The 24,514-nt window shown below is 42.3% G+C and overlaps 2 protein-coding genes across 2 annotated transcripts; one reads left to right on the top strand and one right to left on the bottom strand.

Moving 5' to 3' along the window:
- Positions 1 to 1,917: 1,917 nt before the first annotated feature.
- Positions 1,918 to 3,279, top strand: LOC125500363 (uncharacterized protein F54H12.2-like). The gene has a single exon (XM_048653128.1). It carries the CDS (start codon positions 1,918 to 1,920, stop codon positions 3,277 to 3,279), a length of 1,362 nt encoding a protein of 453 aa, XP_048509085.1.
- A 14,548-nt stretch (positions 3,280 to 17,827) lies between these two features.
- Positions 17,828 to 23,293, bottom strand: LOC105691000. Its single transcript, XM_048652906.1, has 5 exons — positions 21,824 to 23,293; positions 21,615 to 21,755; positions 20,689 to 21,559; positions 19,633 to 20,595; positions 17,828 to 19,527 (listed from the first exon to the last, which is right to left on the bottom strand). The coding sequence occupies exons 1-5, from the start codon at positions 23,291 to 23,293 to the stop codon at positions 17,828 to 17,830; spliced, it is 5,145 nt and encodes a 1,714-aa protein (XP_048508863.1).
- Between the last annotated feature and the right edge of the window lie 1,221 nt (positions 23,294 to 24,514).

Below are 24,514 nucleotides of genomic sequence, written 5' to 3'. Positions count from 1 at the left end.
GCTACGCGGGTGCCCGAAATCTGGAACGGGCGGCTCGCGCCGAAAAGACTCGAGCGATGGTGAAGGAATGGCTGGCTGCACAGGAAACGTACACTTTGCACAAATCCGTACGACGAAACTTTGAAAGAGCAAGATATGACGTTTCCAACATCAACGACGTGTGGGAGGCTGATCTGGCCGATTTGAGCTCGATAAGAAGAAAAAATAACGGACATCGCTATTTACTGGTAGTCATCGACGTTTTGAGCAAATACGCCTGGGTCGTACCCCTGAAGTGTAAAACAGCCAATTCCGTAGCGGAAGGATTTTAACACGTGCTAACCACAACCCCACGTAGACCTTAACTGCAGACCGACAAGGGTGAGGAGTTTGTCGGACGAACATTACGAAAGCTTCTTTCGGACAACGGCATACGATATCGTACTACCTTCAATCCCGAAATTAAAGCGGTCATCGTCGAACGCTTCAACTGGACACTCAAGAAGCGACTCTGGCGTTATTTGACGCATAAAAATAGTCAGCGCTACGTAGACGTTTCACCACTTATCGTTCAAGCGTACAACGAGACACGTCACTCGAGCATCGGTATGTCCCCTGCCGAGGTGACGCTAGAGAACGCTGCAAAAGCGCGGGCTTACATGCAGAAGCGGTATCCAGCACGTCGTATCGGCAGACCCCAATTTCGCGAAAACGATATCGTGTGAATCAGCAAAACCAAAGGAACTTTTCAGAAAGGCCACGAGGCAAACTGAAGCGAAGAATTGTTCAAAATTCGCCGAGTACTCGCTTGCGCACCGATTGTCTATGTATGAAAGGATCTCTCCGGCGAAGAAATTGACAGTACTTTCTACGAACCTGAGCTTCAGCGTATCAAGGGAAGAGACCCTGATGGCGATGCCCTCAAAAATTGAAGAAAAACAAAGATAAAAGACTGGATCAACGGTGTCGTCGCAGTCATTCGTTCTGCGTACGTTGACGCGGAACCTCGCAAGACACGCCAGTGCGATGGCAAAGGACCACTTTTACATCACACTTCCGAGTAATAGCTCAGTCCCCTTTTTCCTGCACAATCACTCCTGCTGCTACATCACGCAGTTACCACGCGCGATCGTGCTAAGTGGCGAAGAGGAGGTGGGACTCGCGGAAATTCATTATCCACTAACATTTTCACAAGATTTCTACTCGGTTTCCAGTCAGGATGTATCCTCAGATTTCCTTCAGCCAAACATCCTGTCGTGTCGAATGTTTGTCTACTGCGATCTCGTCGAGCCCCGTATAATCAGTGATGTACACGCTTCGCTTCTACGAGTCGTACACGCCTGCAGAGAACAACACTGAATACGCAGCGAATCTGATGCGAGAATTCTCGCGCAGTCACACTACCTACCGCTGTTTTACTTGAACTGCCGCACCATAGGGATCAATATGGAAGATCACACTGCAAAATCCATTCCATTCGATTATGGGTTTTATTGGATTTACTGAATCGATTTTACTGAAGAGTCGAGCAAAGGCCGTTGGGAAGGAGGCCTTGCAAGCAGGGATGTACGGTCATGGCTGATATGGAGAGCGACGTACCCTTCAAAGAAGCCGTCAAATCACGGGCCGATGGATCGGGGCGTAATTTGCAGAAAAAGGTCCAAAAAAAACTTACCAATCTTACGCAGGGCTCTGGGTATGAAGGGGCGCTCACAGGACCAAGGAGACAGTCGTTGGTCGCCAGCGTTAATCGTCTCGTCGCAGCGCGAAAGGTTACCAGGCGAAAGAGGAATTTGAATATTAGGGAGAGCAAGAAGAAGAAGAAGAAGACGTCCTGTACCACGTCAGGTAAGAATCGAAAGCGAGAGAAACACTCCAAAAAACGAACCGTGAGGGACATATTTGGACCAGCGTGATTTGTCGCACTATATCCGTACGATGGCTTTTCTACACGCGCGCTCGAGTGAGTGCACGGAATCCGAATTGGATTTATTCTCTGTACCTCCGACACAAACCTCGATCGAAAGCGGACAATGGATACACTATAAGCTGGTTTCGTCCCTAACCGATGACTTTTCGATCGAATTCGCTGTACCGGGGCACGGTGACGAGTACATCGACCTTGCCCACACTATGCTGAGCCTACGCGTACAATTACGCCGAACAAAAAAGAAAACAACCGCATCGGCGAGCAAGGACGCTTCTACTACACCATGGGTGACTCCTATAAATGACTTACTTCACTCAATGTTCAATCAAGTGGATATATTTTTCAATCAAGAACCGGTATCACCAGCTAACAACTCTTACGCCTACCGCGCCTACATAGAGACGCTGCTGAATTACGCACCGAACGCTAAACAATCGCATCTTACGGCTGGACTGTGGTACGATAACAAGAACGGCAAAACAGATATTTGCGAACCGCGTGGAAACGACGTACCCTTTATGAACGGTTTCATCAAACGCAACGAAATTATGCGAAACGGACGCGTCGTAGATTTGATCGGACATCTCCAATGCGACGTCTTTAATCAGAAAAAGTTTTTACTGAACGGTGTGGAACTACGAGTACGCCTTGTACGCTCGAGAGATAGCTTCTGCCTTATGGAAACTGAAGCGCTGCATACTCTACATATTCTAGAAGCATCTTTACTCGTGCGCCGGGTGAAAATCAGCACAGGTATATTGCTGGCTCATGCAAGAACTCTAGCCAAGGGTACGGCAAAATATCCGGTTACCCGAGTTAAAGTCAAAGCCTTCACCATTCATGCCGGCGTGCAGGCTGAGACGCTGGACAACGTCATACTCGGACAACTACCGAAACGCGTCATTTTGGGGCTAGTCAGCAACAAGGCTTTCAACGGTGACAGACAACGGAATCCCCTCAACTTTCAAAATTTCATGCTGAATTATCCATCGTTGTACGTCGACGGCATTCGAATACCCTCGAAAGCTTTGCAACCGAGCTTTGGAAAGAACGGCGTATACGTCGACACGTATCACACTTCATTCTTTGGGACCGGAGTACATTTTCTCAACGACGGCTGCGGTATCGGACGACCACACTACGAAATGAGAAATTGTCTCACAGTATCTGACCTAACGCCTGATCTTGCGGCCAACTGTTCGTCTTACTGGTCACTCATTAAACACGAAACACTCAGGATTAAATTACGCTTCGACGATGCACTCCAAGCAACTATTAACTGTATCGTGTACGCGGAATTCGATAATATTATTGAAGTTGAGGCATCGCGTCAGGTTGTCACAGATTTCGGCAGTGAGCCCGAACGCTGACATAACACAGACGAGGCGACACGTGTCGGGACCATGCCCAAACAGAAGCACAGTGAGAGGTACGGCTCGACGACTTTGGAAAAGGGCAGTTTTGTATTCGGAAGAAACGGTCGAGTGCATCTCACTGTCTCGACAACATCTTCATCAGCAATGGATTCACAAATTTCGGCGGTTAGCCCGAACGCTGACAGAAAACAGACGGAGCGACACGTGTTGAGACCACGTCCGAACAGAAGCTCAGTAGGAGGTGGGGCTCGACGACATTGAAAGGGTAGTTTCGTATTCGAGAAAAACAGTCAAGTGCTCCTCACCGTCTCGACAACATCTTCACCTTGATGGATTTTATCGTAGATATCCAAGACTCCAAGGATGTTTACGGACGATTCTTGCCGAAAGAAGTGGCATTAGTGGCACTCAAGAATCCATACTTTGCTCATTGGCTCGTACTACCGCTCTACCCGTTTACCGATCTATCGGGGGAGGAGCGTGCCGTCAACAATTACGTGACCTGTTATCATCACGGGATTAATTGGTTCGAAGGAGACATAAAGCTGCATCAACTTGCTACCAATTCACGAGAAATCGCACGCCATGCCTATCGTATCACCACACGCGGTCGGGAAAAAGCCAAATATCTACAGGACATCACTTCGCGGGAAATCATGAACTTGGAAGACGTCGACTGCCCCGTGTTCGCTGAATTGGATCGGAGCAAAGAATATTGCTTTTCTCAAGGTGCTTGAAAAAAGGAATGATACGCGTGTGCTCTCAACAACGTGATCAGATTGAAGAATCGGATGAATTCGAGGCGTATCACCGGAGACTGCCACAAAGCGTACTTGCAAAATAATAAGACAATAAGGTCTTTCACCAGAGACTCTCCCTTGTCAATGGTATCCGAGCATTAGTCTTACGCATGAAATTCACCCAAATCCCCGGTGGACGACAGAGCGCCCAGCGGTTCTACCCTTGTATCAGTCGACGAAGAACCTACGTACGCCACGGTGATAGACACATTCGGTAGTATGATCGTCTCCGATACCGAAGATGAACACTATTCAAATTCTGAATGCACTGCCGGCGCTTCAAAGCGGAACTCGCGGGGTTTTCGCCGCGGATCAAGTCCCTCTTGTGTGGACAGCACCAACAACCATCGTTGCAAACACCGATGATCACACGAGAGGAGGTAGCCTCTGGGTGGCGTTCTACGTCAGTCTCTCCGGTCATAAACTCTACTTCGACAGTTTCGGAATGCCACTGCTCATACCACATCACAGACAAACACTGCGACGTAACTGCAGGAGACTCCACTGGAACGTCACACAACTCCGAAGAATTTCTTCCGACATATGTGTCGGTAAAAGATGGAAATGGTGGAATGAACGGAGATGACGGAGACCTTTGATAATCGCGGAATTTAATAGATTTTCGGCATCAAAGAAGATGATCAAATCGCTAAAAACGACAGAAACAATGACGACTGCAAGATCGACGGAAATAGTGGGATGAGTAGAGACGTAGAACTGACGGAAGCAGTTAATTGAATGATAACGACATAGAAAATGAAAATGGGAAAATAAACGGAAATGATGGCAACTATGGAAATCGCGGAATTAATGAAATTTCGGCATCAACAAAAAAGATGGATTTGACAAAAATGACATACACGATGAAATTCAGGCAATTATGAAATATCTTAAGATTGATGTTAATCGTGAAACTAAGCGAAGTAACGATAACGATAGGAAACGCAAAATTAACAAAAAATGTAAAATAGCCAAAAATGACGAAAACTCGAGAAATCATAGGATTGACAGATATGATGAATTCGACAGGAATTACAAAAACAATGAGAAATGCGAATTTGACGGAAAAAGTAAAATTAGTAGGGATCGTGAAACTAACGGAAATGGTACAACGGAAGAAAATGACGAGAAAAATGGAGAAAAAGAAATAACTAAAAATGACAGAGACCATGAAAATTGCAGAATTGATGAATTCTCGGCATCGACAAAGATGATGAAATTGATAGAAATGACGAACACGATGAAAGTAAGGCAATTACCAGAAATCGAAAGATTGATGAAAATCAAGAATTTAAGCAAAATCACGATAACGATGATGATCGCAAAATTAACGAAAATTGTGGAATAGCCGGGAATATCGAGAACTACAAAAAACGTCGAATCGACACGAATGATGAAATCGACGGAAATTACAAAAACAATGAGAACTGCGAATTCGACGGAAAGAGTGGAATTGGTGGGGATCGTGAAACTGACGAAAATGGTACAATGAATGAGAACGACGGGAAGAAAAAGAAATAGTGATATAACCGGAAATGACGGAGACCATGAGAATCGCGAAATTTATGGAATCTCGGAATCGACAACGATATTGAAATCTACAAGAATGACGAACACGGTAAAAATCGCGCGATTGCCAAAAATCGTGAAACTAAGCGAAGTAACGATAACTATGGTGATCGCAAGATTAACAAAAAATGTGGAATAGCCGGATATGACGGAAACTAGAGAAATTATCAAATTGACAGATAGGATCAAATCGACGAAAATTGAAAAAACAATAAGTACTGCGAATTCGACGGAAAAAGTGGAATGAGGGGGGATCGTAAAACTAACGGAAATGGTACAATGAATGAGAATGGAAAAAAAAAAAAAAAATAGTGTAATAACCGGAAATGACAGAGACCATGAAAATCGCGGAATTGATGAATTTTCGGCATCGACACCTATGATGAAATCGACAAAAATGACGAACACAATAAAAATCACGCAATCACCTGAAATCGTCAGATTCATGAAAATTGTGAACTGAAGCAGAATTACGATAACGATGGGGATCGCAAAATTGGAGAAAATTGTGAAATAGCCGAAAATGACGGGAACTCGAGAAATCATAAGATTGACGGACATGATAACTTCGACAGAAATTATAGAAACGATGAGAAATGCGAATTTGACGGAAAAAGTGAAAATAGTGAGGATCGTGAAACTAGCAGAGAAGGTACAACGGATGAAAATGACGAAAAAAAAAAAGGCAAATAACCAAAGATGACAGAGACCATGAAAATTGCAAAATTGATAAATTTTCGGCATCGACACAGATGATAAAATCGACAAGAATGACGAACAGGATGGGAATCAGGCAATTTCCAAAAATCGTGAGATAATCAAAAATTGTGAAACTCAGCAAAATGACAATATCGATAGGGATCGCAAATTGGACGGAAAATGTGGGAAAGCTGGAAATTACGAAAATGAGAAAAATTGAATACTAGAATTGACAAAAATGATGAAATCGACAAAAAATACGAAGACCACGAAAACTGCGGATTTGACGGAAAAAATGGCATTGTTGGGAATTGTAGAACTAACGGGAATGGTCCAATGAATAAGAATGGAAAAAAAAAAAAAAATAGTGTAATAACCGGAAATGACAGAGACCATGAAAATCGCGGAATTGATGAATCCTCGGCATCGACACTCATGATGAAATCGACAAAAATGACAAAAACAATAAATATCATGCAATCACCAGAAATCGTCAGATTCATGAAAATTGTGAAACGAAGCAAAATAACGATATTGATGGGAATCGCGAAATCAACAGAAATTGTGGACTAGCCGGAAATTGAGAAAACCACAAGAATCGTAGAACCGACAGGAATAATAAATCCGACGGAAATCATGAAAACAATAAAAATCGCGAATCTGACGGAAAAAGTAAAATTGATAAGGATCGTGAAACTGACAGAAATAGATCAATTAATCGGAATGACAAGAAAAATCAGAGAAAGTGAAATGACCAGGAGCGACGGAGACCATGAAAATCGCGGAAATGATGAATTTTCGGCATCAACAAAGATGATGGATCCGACGAAAATGACGATCACGATAAAAATCAGGCAATTACTGAGAATCGTGAGATTGATAGCAATTGAGGAACGAAGCGAAATGACGATAACGATAAAAATCGCGAGATCAACGAGAATTGTGAGATAACCGAAAAGGACAGTGACTATGAAAATCGCGAAATTGATGAATTCTCGGCATCGACGAAGATGATGAAATTATGAGGTATTACGGACACGATGAAAATCGGGCAATGTCCGAAAATCGTGAGACTGATGAAAATTGTGAAACTGAGCGAAATTACAATCACGATGAAAATCGCGGAATTACCAGAAATCGTGAGATAATCGAAAATTGTGAAAGTTAGCGAAATGACACTATCGATAGGCATCGCGAAATTGACGAGGATTGTAGGAGAGCTGAGAATCACGAAAACTGGGAAAATCCTAGAATTGACAAAAATGATGAAATCGACGAAAAATACAAAAACCATGAGAACTGCGAATCTGACGAGAAAAGTGAAATTGTTGAAAATCGTAAAACTGACGTAAATGATATGATAAATGAGAATGGCAACAAAAATGAAAATAGCGAGATGACAGAAAATGACGGATACCATGGAAATCGCGAAATTGATGAATTCCCGGCATCGACAAGGATGATGAATTCGACAAGAATGATGAACACGATGGAAATCAGGCAATTACCAAAGATCGTAAGATAATCGAAAATTGTGAGACTCAGCAAAATTACAATATCGATAAAAATCGCCAAATTGACGGAAATTGTAGGAAAACTGAAAACCACGAAAACTGGAAAAATCCTAGAATTAATAAAAATGATGAAATCGACGAAAAATACAAAAACCATGAGAACTGCGAATCCCACGAGAAGAGTGTAATTACTGGAAATCGTAAAACTGACGTGAATGGAACAATGGAAGAGAATGACGAAAAAAATGAAGATAGCGAAATGACCGAAAATGACGGAAACTATGAAAATCGCTAAATTGAGAAATTCTCGGCTTCGACACCTATGACGAAATCGACGAAAATGACAAACACGATAAAAATCAGTCGTTGGAATGAAGTTGGATGACGAGCACGATGAAAATCAGGCAATGACCAAATATCGTATAATTGATGAAAATTGAGAAACACAGCAAACTTACGATATCGATGGGAAGAGCAGAATTGACAAAAATTGTGAAATAGCGGGGAATCACGAAAACTGGAGAAATCGTTGATTCGACAAAAATGGTGAAATTAACGAAGAAAACGAGAACCATAAGTACTGCGAATGTGACGGAAAGAGTAAAATTGTTGGGAATTTGAAAACCGACGAAAATGATACAATCAATGAGACTGACAGAAAAAATGAAAATAGTGATATGACCAGAAATGACGAAGACCATGAAAATCGCGTAATCGATGAATTCTCGGCATCGAAACCCAAGATAAAATCGACAAAAATGACGAACACGATTAAAATCAAGCAATTACCAAAAATCGTGAGTTTGATAGAAATTGTCAAACAAAGCAAAATGATGATATCGATGGAGATCGTGAAATCAGCAAAAATTGCCAGATAGCAGGAAATGACAGTCACCATGGAAATCGTGAAATTGATGAATTCTCGTTATAGACAATGATGATGAAATCGAGAGAAATGACGAACACGATTTAAATCAGGCAATTACGAAAAATTGTAAGATTGATGGAGATTGTGGAACAGAGCAGGATCACAATAACGATCGAGATCGCAAAATCATCGAAAATTGTGAAATCATCGGAAATTACGGAATTTGAAAAAGTTGTGTAATTAGAAAAAATAATGAAATAGACGGAAATGACGAATACAATATAATTTGCGAATTGAACGGAAAAGGTGAAATGGTAGGGATCGTAAAACTGACGGAAATAGTACAATGAATGAAAATGACGACAAAGATTGAAATAGTCAAATAACCGGAAATGACGAAAACCATGAAAATCGCGAAATTGACGAATTTTCGGCATCGCCAAAGATGATGAAATTGACGAGAATGACGAACACGATGGCCATTAGGCAATTCCCAAAAATCGTGAGATTGATAGAAATTGTAGAACTGAGCAGGATCATCATAACGATAGATATCGCAAAATCATCGAAAATTGTGGAATCTTGGAAAATTACGGAATTTAGAAAAATTGTAAAATTGAAGGAAATGATGGAATCGACGGAAATGACAAATACAATGGAATCTGCGAATTCGACGAAAAAAGTAGAATTGGTGGGAATCGTGAAACTGACGGGAATAATACAATAAATGAGAACGACGACAAGGATTGAAATAGTCGAATAACCGGAAATGACGAAGACCATAAAAATCGCAAAATTAATAAATTCTCGGCTTCGACACCTATGATGAAATCGACAAAATTGACGAAGACGATAAAAATCAGGCAATTACCAAAAATCGTGACATCGATGGAAATTGTGAAACCGAGCAAAATCACGATGGCGATAGAGATCGTAGAATCAACGAAAATCGTAAAATGGCCGGAAATGACGGAGACCATGAAAATCGCGGAATTGATGAATTCTCGGCATCGACAAAGATCATGAAATTAAGAGAAATGAGAAACACGATGAAAATCGGGAAATGACTAAAAATCGGAAAAATTGATGAAAATTGTGAAACTCAGCAAAATTACGATATTGATGCGGATTGCAGAATTGACGAAAATTGCTCGGAATCGCGAAAACTGAAAAAATCCCAGATTTGACAAAAATGATGAAATCGCCGAGTTATACGAAAACCATGGAAACTGCGAATTTGACGAGAAAAGTGAAATTTTCAGGAATCGTGAAACTGACGAGAATGGTACGATATATAAGATAGACAAAAAAAATGAAAATAGTGAAATAACCGGAAATGACGGAGACCATGAGAATCGCGAAATTTATGGAATCTCGGCATCGATGATGATGATGAAATCGAGAGAAATGACGAACTCGATAAAGATCAGGCAATTACGAAAAATTGTAAGATTGATGGAGATTGTGGAACAGAGCGGAATCACAATGAGGATAGAGATCGCAAAATCATCGAAAATTTTGAAATCTTCGGAAATTACGGAATTTGAAAAAGTTGTGAAATTAGAAAGAATAATGAAATAGACGGAAATGACGAATACAATGAAATTTGCGAATTGAACGAAAAAAGTCAAATCAGTAGGGATCGTGAAACTGACGAAAATAGTACAATAAATGAAAATGACGACAAAGATTGAAATAGTCAAATAACCGGAAATGACGAAAACCATGAATTTCGCAAAATTGACGAATTTTCAGCATCGCCAAAGATGATGAAATCGACGAGAATGACGAACACGATGGCCATCAGGCAATTCCCAAAAATCGTGAGATTGATAGAAATTGTAGAACTGAGCAGGATCATCATAACGATAGATATCGCAAAATCATCGAAAATTGTGGAATCTTGGAAAATTACGGAATTTAGAAAAATTGTAAAATTGAAGGAAATGATGGAATCGACGGAAATGACAAATACAATGGAATCTGCGAATTCGACGAAAAAAGTAGAATTGGTGGGAATCGTGAAACTGACGGGAATAATACAAGAAATGAGAACGACGACAAGGATTGAAATAGTCAAATAACCGGATATGACGAAGACCATAAAAATCGCAAAATTAATAAATTCTCGGCTTCGACACCTATGATGAAATCGACAAAATTGACGAAGACGTTGAAAATCAGGCAATTACCAAAAATCGTGACATCGATGAAAATTGTGAAACCGAGCAAAATCACGATGGCGATAGAGATCGCAGAATCAACGAAAATCGTAAAATGGCCGGAAATGACGGAGACCATGAAAATCGCGGAATTGATGAATTCTCGGCATCGACAAAGATCATGAAATTAAGAGAAATGAGAAACACGATGAAAATCGGGAAATGACTAAAAATCGTAAGATTGATGGAAATTGTAGAACTGAGCAGAATGACGATCACGATAGAGATTGCAAAATCATTAAAAATTGAGAAAACTTTGAAAATTATGGAATTCAAAAAAATCGTCAATTTGGAAAAAATGATAAAATCGACGAAAATGACGAATACAATAAAATCCGCGAATATGACGCAAGAAGTGGAATTAGTAAGGATCGTAAAACTGACGAAAAAAGTACAATGAATGAGAATGACGACAAAGATTGAAATATTCGAATAACCGGAAATGACAAAGACCATGAAAATCGCGAATTTGACGAATTTTCGGCATTAAAAGAGATGATAGAATCGACGAGAATGACGAACACGATGGAAATGAGGCAATCACTGAAAATCGTAAGAATGATGAAAATTGTGAAACCGAGCAAAACTACCATATCAATGGTATTTGCAGAATTGAAGAAAATTGTAGACTAGCTTGGAATCACAAAAACTGGCAGAATTCTTGATTTGACAGAAATGATAAAATTGACGAGAAAAACGAAAACCATGAAAACTGCGAATGTTACGGAAAAAGTAACATTTCCGGGAATCGTAAAACTAACAGAAATGATACGGTGAATAAGGATGACGAAAAAAAAAATAGTGAAATGACCGGAAATGACGGAGACTATGAAAATCGCGGAATTGATGAAATTCCGGCATCGACAAAGTAGTTGAAATTAAGAGGAATGAGAAACACGATGAAAAACAGGCAATTACCGAAAATCGTCAAATTAATGAAAATTGTTGAACACAGCAAAATAACGAAATCGATGGGATCCGCAGAATCGACGAGGATTGTGAAATAGCCGAAAATCACGAAAACTGGAAAATTCCTAGATTTGGAAAAAATGATGAGATTGACGAAAAAAACGTGAACCATGAGAACTGCGAATGTGACGGAAAAAGCAAAATTGTTGGAGATCCCAAAACTGACGGAAATGGTACGATAAATGAGGATGACAAAAAAAATGAAAATACTAAAATGACCGGAAATGACGGAGACCATGAAAATCGCGGAATCGATGAATTTTCAGCATCGACACCCTTGATGAAATCGACGAAAATGACAAGAACGACAATAATCATCAAAAATTTTAAAATCTTCGGAAATTACAGAATTTAGAAAAATTGTAGAATTGAGAAAAATGATGAAATCGACGGAAATGACAAATACAATTAAATCTGCGAATTTAACGAGAGAAGAAGAATCGGTGGGGATCGTGGGACTGACGGGAATAGTACATTGAATAAGAATGACGAGAAAGATTGAAATAGTCTAATAACCGGAAATGACTCAGACCATGAAAATCGCGAAATTGACGAATTTTCGGCATCGACAAAGATGATGAAATCTGAAAGAATAACGAATACGATAAAAATCAGGCGAATACGAAAAATCGGAAAAATTAATGAAAATTGTGAAACTCAGCAAAATTACGATATTGATGCGGATTGCAGAATTGACGGAAATTGCTCGGAATCACAAAAACTGAAAAAATCCTAGATTTGACAAAAATGATGAAATCGCCGAGTTATACGAAAACTATGGGAACTGCGAATTTGACGAGAAAAGTGAAATTTTCAGGAATCGTCAAACTGACGGGAATGGTACGATATATAAGAATGACAAAAAAAATAAAAATAGTGAAATAACCGGAAATGACTGAGACCATGAGAATCGCGAAATTGATGGAATCTCGGAATCGACAAAGATAATGAAATCTACGAAAATGACGAACACGGTGGAAATCGCGCAATTACCAGAAATTGTAAAACTAAGCGAAGTAACGATAACGATGGGGATCGCAAGATCAACAAAAATCGTAAAAAAGCCGGATATGACGGGAACTGGAGAAATTATCAAATCAACAGATATGATCAGATCGACGAAAATTGAAAAAACAATAAGAACTGCGAATTCGAAAAGAAAAATGAAATTTGTGGAAATCGTGAAACTGACGAAAGAAGTTCAATAAATGGAAATAGGAAGAAGAATAAAAATAGTGAGATAACCGGAAATGACACTGATCATGAAAATCGCGAAATCGATGAATTCTCGACATCGACAACGATGATGAAATTCACAAGAATGATAAACATGATGAAAATCAGACAATTTCCGGAAATCGTGAGATAATCGAAAATTGTGGAACTCAGCGAAATGACACTATCGATAGGCCACGCGAAATTGTCGAAAATTGTAGAAATGCTGAAAATCACGAAAACTGGGAAAATCCTAGAATTGACGAAAATGATGAAATCGACGAAAAATACAAAAACCATGAGAACTGCGAATCTGACGAGAGAAGTGAAATTGTTGAAAATCGTAAAACTGACGTGAATGGTATAATAAATGAGAATGGCAACAAAAATGAAAATAGCGAGATGACAGAAAATGACGGATACCATGGAAATCGCGAAATTGATGAATTCCCGGCATCGACAAAGATGATGAAATCGACAAGAATGACGAACACGATTGAAATCAGGCAATTACCAAAAATCGTGAGTTCGATGGAGATTGTGAAACCGAGCAAAATAACGATGACGATGGGGATCGCAAGATCAACAGAAATTGTCGAATTTCCGGGAATGACGAAGATCATGAAATTCGCAGAATTGATGAAATTTCGGCATCGACAAAGTAGTTGAAATTAAGAGGAATGAGGAACACGATGAAAAACAGGCAATTACCGGAAATTATCGAATCGATAAAAATTGTTAAACACAGCAAAATAACGACATCGATAGGATCCGCGAAATCGACGAGGATTGTGAAATAGCCGAAAATCACGGAAACTGGAAAATTCCTAGATTTGAAAAAAATGATGAGATTGACGAAAAAAACGTGAACCATGAGAACTGCGAATGTGACGGGAAAAGTAAAATTGTTGGAGATCTCAAAACTGACGGAAATGGTACGATAAATGAGAATGACGAAAATAATGAAAATACTAAAATGACCGGAAATGGCGGAGACCATGAAAATCGCGGAATCGATGAATTTTTGGCATCGACACCCTCGATGAAATCGACAAAAATGACAAAAACGACAATAATCATCGAAAATTATCAAATCTTCGGAAATAACGGAGTTCAGAAAAATTGAGAAATCGAAAAGAATGATAAAATTGACGGGAATGACAATTGCAATGAAACCTGCAAATTTGACGGAAAAAGCAGAATTGGTGGGGATCGTAAAACTGAAGGAAATAGTACAATGACTGAGAATGACGACAAAGATTAAAGTAGTCGAACCACCGGAAATGTCGAAGACCATGAAAATCGCAAAATTGACGAATTTTCGGCATCGACCATGATAATGAAATCGACAAAAATGACGAACACAATAGAAATTAGGCAATTACCAAAAATCGTAGAAATGATGTAAATTGTGAAACTTAGCAGAATCACGATATCGATGGGGATTGCAGAATTGACGAAAATTGTGGACTCGCTTAAAATCACAAAATCTGGAAAAATCCCAGGTTTGACAAAAATGATAAAAGCGACGAAAAATACGAAAACCATGGGAACTGCGAATTTGACGAGAAAAGTGAAATTGTCAAGAATTGTCAAACGGACGGGAATAGTACGATGAATGAGAATGACAAAAAAAATGAAAATGGTGAAATAACCGGAAATGAAGGAGACTATATAAATCGCAAAATTGCTGAATTTTTGGCTTCGACACCTATGATAAAATCGACAAAAATGACGAACACGATAAAAATCAGGCAATTACCAAAAATCGGAGAATTGATGAAAATTGTGGAACCGAGCAAAATTACGATGACGATGGGAATCGCAAAATTAACGGAAATTGTTAATTTGCCGGGAATGACGGAGACCATGAAAATTCCGGAATTGATGAATTTTCGGCATCGACAAAGATGTTGAAAGAAAGAAGAATGAAAAACACGATGAACATCAGGCAATCACCAAAAATCGAAAGATTGATGAAAATTGTGAAACACAGCAAAATTACGATATCGATAGGAATAGCAAAAATGACAAAACTTGTGAAATAGCCGGGAAACACGAAAACTGGGGAAATCCTTGATTTGACAAAAATGATGAAATTGACGAAAATAACGAGAGAGATCGCAAGATCATTGAAAATTGTGAAATCTTAAAAAATGACGGAATTTGAGAAAATTGTGAAATCGGAAAAAATGATGAAATCGACGGAAATGACAAATGCAATGGAATCTGCGAATTTGACAAGAGAAGTAAAATTTGTGGAGATCGTGAAACTGACAGGAATAGTACAATGAATGGGAATGACGACAAAGAATGAAATATTCGAATAACCAGAAATGACAAAGACCATGAAAATCGCGAAATTGACAAATTTTCGGCATCAACAAAGATCATGAAATCGACAAGAATTACGAACACGATCGAAATCAGGCAAATACCAAAAATCGTAAGAATAATAAAAATTCTGGAACTCAGCAAAATTACGATATCGCAGGAAATTGCAGAATTGACAAAAATTGCTAAATAGCTGGGAATCACCATAACTCGAAAAATTCTCGATTCGACAGAAATGATAAAATCGACGAGAAGAACGAGAACCATGAGAACTGCGAATGTGGCGGAAGAAGAAAAATTGTTGGAAATCGTGAAACTGACGAAAGTGGTACGATAAATGAGAATGAAGAAAGAAATGGAAAAAGTGAAATGACTGGAAATGACGGAGACCATGAGAATCGCGGAATCGACGAATTCTCGGCATTGACAGCCATGATGGAATCGACAAAAATGACGAGCACGATAAATATCAAGCAATTACCAAACATCGTAAGATTGATAGAAATTGTCCAACAGAGCCAAATGATGATAACGATGGGGATCGTGGAATCAACAAGAATTGTGTGATGGCCGGAAATGACAGTAACCATGAAAATCGCGAGACTGATGGATTTTCGGCATCGACAAAAATGATGAAATTAAGAGGAATGACGAACACGATGAAAATCGGGCGATTACAAAAAATCGTAAGATTGATGGAAATTGTGGAACTGAGCGGAATCACGATAACAATGGAGATTCCGAAATTGACGAAAATTGTGAAATTGCTTCAGATTACGAGATTTAGAAAAATCGTAAAATTGAAATTAATGATGAAATCGACGGAAATGACAGGAACAATGTAATCTGCGAATTCGACGGAAAAAGTGAAATTGGTGGGAATCGTAAAACTGACGGGAATAGTACAAATCATGAGAATGACAACAAAAATAAGAATAGTCAGATAACCGGAAATGACGAAGACCATGAAAATTGCGGAATTGATGAATTCTCGGAACCGACGAAGATGATGAAATTAAGAGGAATGACGAACACGATAAAAATCATGCAATTACAAAGAATCGTGAGATCGATGGAAATTGTGAGATTGAGCGGATTCACGAAAACGATTGAGATTTTGAAATTGGCAAAAATTGTGAAATTGCCAAAGATTACGGAATTCAGAAAAATTGTAAAATATAAAAAAAAACGTTGGAATCGACGGAAATGACAAAAACAATGAAGTTTGCGCATTCGACGAAGAAAGTTGAAATAGTGAGGATCGTGAAACTGACTAGAATGGTACAATAAGTGGGAATAAAAAGAAGTATGAAAATAGTTCAATACCCGGAAATGACGGAGACCAGAAAATCGCAGAATTATTGAATTTCCGTCATCGACAAAGATGATGAAATCAAAAAAATGACGATCACGATGAAAATCAGGCAATTACCGATCATTGGAAGATTAATGAAAATTGTGAAACTCAGCGAAATCACGATATCGATGGGAATCGCAGAATTGACGAAAATTGTGAAATAGCCGGGAATCACGAAAACTGGAAATTTCCTAGATTTGACAAAAATGATGAAATCGACGGAAAATACGAAGACCACGAGAACTGCGAATCTGACGGAAAAAGTGAAATTGTTGAGGATCGTAGGTCTGACGGAAATGGTTTAATGAACAAGAATGACAAAAAAAATGAAATCAGTGAAATGACCGGAAATGACGGAGACCATGAAAATCGCGGAGTTGATGAATTTTCGGCATCGACACCCATAATGGATTCGACAAAAAGGACGAACACGATAGAAATCAGGCGATTAGCAAACATGTGAGAATAATAGAAATTGTGGAACAAAACAGAATAACAAAAACGATGGGGATCGCGAAATCAACGAAAATTGTGAGATAGCTGGAAATTACAGTTTTGAGGAAATGAGCAAATCAGAAGAAAGCTGAACACCTTGCAATAACTTACGTTCATTATAAATTCAGTAAGTCTCTAGTCGTGTGGCTGATGTGAGTGGTTGAGTGTTTGTGTGAGAGTCTGTAAAAGTTCGTCATATTGTGAGATTTGAAAGGAGTATAACTGCGTAGATGAGAGTTTCTGAATTGTATCAATTCAATTGAGCGCTAAGCGATTGTATTAATCACATGAGTTCACTAAATAAAGGCTTAGAAGCAAAGAGAGCACTTGATTGAGAATTACAAGGAGCAACACGTGTCTCGTTGGCAAAACTATGAGCAAGTAAGCATGGATGCCGGAGAAGACGGCAATAAGGTGAGTCCCCAACGGTCGCAGTTGAGCGTGGCAGGTTCGCATAAAGCGACAGTTGTAGATGGCGCTCTTCTTGAGGAGACTGATTCTCAAACATTTTCGCCCGCCATCAGCATTTTGTTGATGATGAGTTGTGCCTTTTGTGGTTGAGTCACAGGCAGCTTGGCGAGCTTGGGGATCGGTCGAGTGAGAGTGGTGGTTGCTGTCCTCAGGGATACCACTCGGGTGAGTCCATCGTCTCCTGGCAACAGTTTGAGCACCCTGGCCATTAGCCACTTTCCTGGAGGCAAACGCTCATCAGTGATAAGGACTAGAGAGCCTACTTGTATGTTATTATGAGGGTGGTGCCACTTGGAAATTGCTTGCAAGCGCTGCAAGTACTGAGTTGACCATGTGTGCCAGAACTGTTGCATTCTCTGCTGAATGAACTGCCAGCGAGACAGTCGATTCGTGGAGACGTCCAGAAGAGAAGGCTCGGGGACTGCGTTGAGTGCAGTTCCTATGAGAAAGTGCCCCGGGATGAGCACTTGAGTGTCTTCAGGGTCATCGCTGACTGGTTCGAGGGGTCTTGAGTTCAGGATCGCCTCTATTTGAGTGAGGAGCGTAGCAGTTTCTTCGTAGGTGAGCAATGTGTCTCCAACAGTTCTCTTGATATGGAACTTGAGGGACCTTACAACTACTTTCCATTTACCACCCATGTGAGGGGCTGCAGGTGGGTTAAAAAGCCACTGAGTCTTGTCCTGTGAGAGCAGCGAGGCAATTTTCTGGTGCCCTGATGAGCTTTCTGCGAAGCACTGCTTGAGTTGTGCCTCGGCACCCAGGAAGTTGGTCCCACAATCAGGGTAGAGTGTTGAAGGAATGCCTCTTCTTGAGGTGAATCGTCTGTAGGTTGCGATGAACCCTTCGGTTGTGTAGTCTGGGACCACCTCGAGATGAGTAGCCGAGGTTGTGAGATAAACGAATACGCAGATCCAGCGCTTGTGAGTTCTTGAACCCCTACCTCTCCAGGTTTTGATGGTGAGTGGTCCGGCGTAGTCAATACCAGTGTGCGAGGAAGGACGTGACGGTGTGACTTGAGCCCGAGGTAGTTGGCCCATCAATTGCTGAGCACGGATCCCCCTTTGTCGAGCACACACCACACACCTGAGCACGTATGACTTGACTGGAGCTCTACCGCCGATGATCCAGTGGAGCTGTCTGATGAGTGCCAGCGTTGTTTGGGTACCACCATGCATCGTCTGTTTATGAGCGTGAGCGATGATGAGTTTTGAGAGTCTTGAGGTGCGAGGGAGAATCGCTGGATGCTTCGTCTCGTACGAGAGTTCTGATTTTTTGAGACGGCCACCCACTCTGAGCACACCATCCTTGTCGATGAATGCTGTGAGTCGGCTGAGTGGGTGTGAGTTTGGCAGTTGAGAATGCCAGTTGAGTTGGGCGAGTTCTTCTTGGAAGTAGGCCGACTGCGTAGCTTTAATCCAGAAGAGTCGTGAATCTTCCATATCATTTGATGAGATGGAAGCTGCTGGTGAGTTTCGTTTTCTTGAGAGCTTTTTGATGAGATTACTGCATAGAGAGGTGATTCTGAGCAGCGTGTTGAGCGATGAAAACTTGCGGATGAGATCCCAATGATATTCCGGAGAAGTTCGCACTGCGTGCAGTGTAACTGTTGCACGAGCTTCTTGTGCACATGTATCATCAGGAGCCAGGTCGGCTTGAGTGGGCCATGAGGCCTCTGGTTGAGTCATCCATGGTGGTCCCGTCCACCATAGAGAGTGTTCTTCGAGCTGATCTGTGGTTATACCACGCGAAGCACAGTCAGCTGGATTTGAGGTGCCTGGTACATGCCTTCAATGAGCTCTCTCGGTGAGTTCTTGGATTTTTGTAACCCGGTTACGTACATAATCCTTCCACCTCGAGGGATGAGCCTTGATCCATGTGAGTGTTACTTGAAAGTCCGTCCACGAATGAGTGTTGGTTATGTTTATGTTTAGAGTAGCAGAAACATGGTTCATTAGCGTGGAAAGTAGCAGCGCTGCCGTGAGTTCTAACCGCGGAATGGTTAGGCGTTTGAGAGGTGAGACTTTCGTTCGTGAGCAGATGAGCGAAACGTTGGCGCCTGTGGACGGTGAGTGGGCGACGAGATACACAACGGCTGCTATTGCAAACTGCGAAGCATCAGAGAATCCATGCAGTTCAACAGCTGAGTCAGAGAGCGTGTTGAACCACCTTGGGATGGAGAGTCTGGCCAGACTAGTGAGATCTTGTCTGATGCTGAGCCATTGAGTTATGAGTTGTTCTGGGAGCGGGTCATCCCAGTTGAGCTTGTGTAACCACAGTGCCTGAAGGAACATTTTGGCTCTGATTACAACTGGTGCGGTGAAGCCTAATGGATCAAAGAGTTGTGCTACTTCTGATAAGATGAGGCGTTTCGAGAATCTAGCAGAGTGAGTTGATGAGATGGTTGAGAAGTTGAACGTGTCTTGCTGTAGTGACCATCTTATGCCCAGGATTTTTGCGTTACAGTCGTCGAATGAGATGTCTGATGTGTGACCGAGTTCTGATGAAACTTCTTCCAGCAGCTGCCTTGACGTAGAGTGCCATATGGCTAGCGGAAATCCGCCCGCATGGCAGAGTTGTATGAGTTGTCGAGCTGTTTGAGTGAGCTCGTCCACCGTATCTGACCCTCCGAAGATGTCGTCAACGTATCGACCGTGAGTGATCGGTTCCACAGCGAGGGGGTACCTTGAGCCTTCGTCCTCAGCAAGCTGAAGCAGCGTCCTTACAGCTGAGAACGGAGCTACTTTGGTTCCGTACGTGACTGTCGTGAGGTGGTAGTGAGATTCCTCTTCCTGCTCGTCTACCCACAGTATCCGCTGAAGATCTTAATCATCTGGGTGTATCTTGATTTGCCGATACATTTTTGTGATGTCTGTGGCGAACAAGAACTTGCGTCGGCGGATCCTGATGAGCAAATCGAAGATATTGAGCATCAGATTCGGACCAGCGTGCATGAGATCATTGACAGAGTAGCCGGTGGAGCTGGCGCTTGAGCCATTGGAAACCACTCTGAGTTTTGTGGTCGAGCTGTCTGGCTTGAGCACTCCATGATGTGGCAGATAATAGTGAGGTCTTCTGCTTGCTGAGCTGTCGTCGAGCTTGATCATATGCTTAGCCCTTTCATACTCCTGCATGAACTGAGTGTACAGTTCGCAGTACTGAGCATCTCTGCCAAGACGTTTGAGAATTCGTAACAAGCACTGATGTGCCGTGTGTTGTGAGTCTCCTAAGGCTGCTGAAGACATCTTGAGCGGTATTCTGACGATGTAACGGCCTGTTGAGTCCCTTGAATGGGTCGTGCTGAAGTGGCGTTCACACTCCTGTTCTTCTGGGGTGAGTCGAGAGTCAGATGAGCTCGGGGGTTCTTCTTGAACCCAGAACCTTGTCAGCAACTCTTGCAATGATGAGTTTGATGCCTGTGAGACGCCATGGTGTGTTGTTCTGACAATTGTGACCGGTGTATGAACCGGGCCGATGACTAGCCAGCCAAAGATAGGCAATTGAGCGATAGGAGTTTCGGGTGAGTGCCTGATGATGTTAGGTTTGATGAGCTGCTCGTAGAAATCTGCTCCTATGATCACGTCTATGGCCCTCGGAGTGAGGAACTCTGGGTCAGCCAGGTTTAACCTCTTGAGATGAGGCCATTCGAGCTCTTGAGATATCGCGCTGGTTGGCATGATGGTCGTGACTGTCTTTAGGACGTGAGCCGAGATGTTGACTGAGAGTGGTCTGTATCTTGAGTGAAGGGTGAGCGTCACGACACCCTTGGTTTGTGAAGCCCGTTTTCCGCCAACACCATAGATGTCCAATGTTAAGTGCCTTCGCTAAAGGCTGAGCTGTCTGGTGAGCTTTTCCGAGATAAACGAAACTTCTGAGCCAGGATCGATGCGGACTCGAACCTGATGTGATGAGGTCGTTGAGAAGGCTGTGGTGATGGCTGTTGCCAGCAGGGTGAGATGGCTGAAATTCGTGAGTGAGCGCGCAGGAGTGTGATCGTGGTTACTGACGATCGATCCTGCACTTCATGCCGTCCATGATTTGACGTCTGAAGTTGGCTCCTTTTGCGCATCTTGAGATGACTGGGTGCGCTCGGTTGGTGTGTTGAACATGCTTGAAAGGTCTGCGCCATGTAACATGGTGTGATGAGTGTCGTTGCATGTTTTGCAATGCCGAGAGCTGTTGCACTTGCGTGCATTGTGCCTACCTAGGCAATTGCAGCACAACCTACGCTCCTTGACCAATTTTACACGTTGCGTCAGTGAGTAGTCTCGCAGCTTCGGGCACATCACGATGAAATGATCCTGACCGCAACAGTCAAACGGATATAGTGATCGACGCTGAGTCGTCTGCTGAGTTGTCTTCGTAGGTGCTGGTGATGAGCGGTCTTGAGGCTGCTGAGACGCCTGGTGTGGGCTAGCACGCTTAGGTAGGGCTCCCTTCGCAGCGCTTGATTGAACAGGCGTCGGCGTTTCATCTATTTTTCCCAAGGTACGCGCACGCGCCATTAGAAACGCTGTGAGTTGGCTGAGCGTCGGAAACTCGTCAGTGGATGTAAGAGAGGTCTCCCATCTCTCACGGGTGTCTCGGTCAAGCAGTCCACTAATGAGAGCCACCAACAGACAGTCGTTGTTACTTTCTGACGTGAGTGTTCTGAGCGATTGGGTGGTCTCATTGATGATGCTTACCATCTTGGTAAGCGAGCTGGCCTGACGCTTTGGCATCGGTTTGAGAGCGAGTAGCCGATCGAGATGAGTTTTAATGATGAGCCTTTTGTTCTCGAATCTAGCGTCGAGGAGTAGCCACGCTGCATTGTACGATGCAGGGTGAGGTGAGAGGTTGGCAATGAGCTCCGAAGCGTCACCCTGTATAGCACCCTTTAAGTACTGAAACTTCTCCAGGTCAGTAACGTCTGAGCGATTCTCTATAACTGAGAGGAACATGGCCTTAAATTCCGGCCATTTCCGATAATCCCCGCTGGACGTAGGTACCGTCAATTCGGGCAGACGCGGGCGTGGGCGGGAGCCAGTCCCGGACGAGTCGGCAGATTGAGCAGGCGCGGTGAGTTGCTCTTGGAGACGACCGAGCAGCCGCTTGGTCTTTAGCATCAGCCTAGTTTCCGTGCTGCTGACCTTGCGAGCAAAGTATGCGTGGTCTAGGTGAGCAGGCGGCCAATGGGAGACGAGCCATGAGTGCTCTGTTCGGAATGCCTGATGCAGCTCTTCGAGTTGATCGAGCATCACAGTGACCTCCGTCAGAATCACGTCGTCGGCAGGCTCTGAGGCTTGAGTGAGCAGTTTTTCCATTGACTCGATGATCTCGTTTTGAGCGTGCACGCGGAGGAATAATTCGCCGCTGAGGATCGTGGGTGAGCTGCTTCGAGTGCTGGGGCCTTGAGGCGGCTCAGGGACATCAAGGTCGCCAGCTGAAGGATTTTGAGTCGGCGGTCGTGAGCCGTCAATCGAACCCTTGCCTGATGCATTATCGTGCATGAGAGGCATTGCGGCGTGCTGTGTGAGCTGTCACTTGTAAATTGACTACTCCCTGAGTTGAGTGTCACTGAACTGCACACAAACACGAGAGGCTACAATACGCGTGCGAGTCACAATTGTTCGCAGAGAGGTGAGAAGTCTGCTTGAGTCAGTATGGCACGAGCGCGAGCGAGACGACACTATTTACCGTACATCACGAGTGTGAGAGAGACAGCGCTATACCGCACAGCATACGAGCGCGAGAGAGTTGGAGATATGCCGTACAGAACACGAGTGCGAGAGAGTCATAGATATACCGCACGACACTAGTATTACACTGAGTTTTCCGGATAAGAGATTGCAGGTGTCCTATTCGGCTCGAAGGACCAAATGTTGAGGAAATGAGCAAATGAGAAGAACGCTGAACACCGTGCAATAACTAACGTTTATTATAAATTCAGTCAGGTAATCAGTCTTTAGTCGTGTGGATGAGTGGTTGAGTGTTTGTGTGAGAGTCTGTGAAAGTTCGTTATATTATGAGATTCGCGAGAAGTATAACTGTGTAAATGAGAGTTTCTGAATTGTATTCATTCAATTGAGCACTAAATGATTGTATTAATCACATTAGCACACTGAATAAAGGCTCACAAGCAAAGGAGCACTTGATTGAGAAATCCATCGAGCAACACGTGTCTCGTTAGCAAAAATATGAGCAAGTGAGCATGGTTGCCGGAGAAGACGGCAATAAGGTGAGTCCCCAACGGTCGCAGTTGAGCGTGGCAGGTTCGCACAGAGCGACAGTTGTGGATGGCGCTCTTCTTGAGGAGACTGATTCTCAAAACACCGAAAATAATGGAGACCATAGGAATCGCGAAATTGATGAATTTTTGACATCGACGGAATGATGCAATCGACAAGGATGACGAACACGGTGAAAATCGCGCAATTACCAAGAATCGTGAGATTAATAAAAAATGTGAAACTGAGCGGAATCACGATAACGATGAAGATCGCAAAATTGACGAAAATGGTGGAGAAGCCGAAAATAACGGAAACTCGAAGAATCGTGGAATTGACAGAAATAATAAAATCGACGAAAATTACAAAAACGATGAGAACTGCGAATTCGACGGAAAAAGTGAAATTGGTGGGGATCGTGGAACTGACGAAATTGGTACAATGGATAAGAATGACAAGATGGATAAAAAAAGTGACATAACCGGAAATGATGGAGACCATAAGAATCGCGAA

Source organism: Athalia rosae, chromosome 1 (genome assembly GCF_917208135.1).
Source record: "Athalia rosae chromosome 1, iyAthRosa1.1, whole genome shotgun sequence".
Taxonomy (NCBI): domain Eukaryota; kingdom Metazoa; phylum Arthropoda; class Insecta; order Hymenoptera; family Athaliidae; genus Athalia; species Athalia rosae.
The sequence above is the reverse complement of the archived record's forward strand: the minus strand, read 5'-3'. Positions and strand labels throughout refer to the sequence as shown.

What these genes read in the sequence shown, in the direction of transcription:
- LOC125500363 (XM_048653128.1), top strand. Translation starts at nt 1,918, where the DNA reads ATGGCTTTTCTACACGCGCGCTCGAGTGAGTGCACGGAATCCGAATTG.
- LOC105691000 (XM_048652906.1), bottom strand. Translation starts at nt 23,293, where the DNA reads ATGCCTCTCATGCACGATAATGCATCAGGCAAGGGTTCGATTGACGGC. An exon ending in CAGACGTCAAATCATGGACG is followed by an intron (nt 21,756 to 21,823) that starts GCATGAAGTGCA and finishes CACGAATTTCAG; the next exon opens with CCATCTCACCCTGCTGGCAA. An exon ending in GAGGTGGAAGGATTATGTAC is followed by an intron (nt 19,528 to 19,632) that starts GTAACCGGGTTA and finishes GTATAACCACAG; the next exon opens with ATCAGCTCGAAGAACACTCT.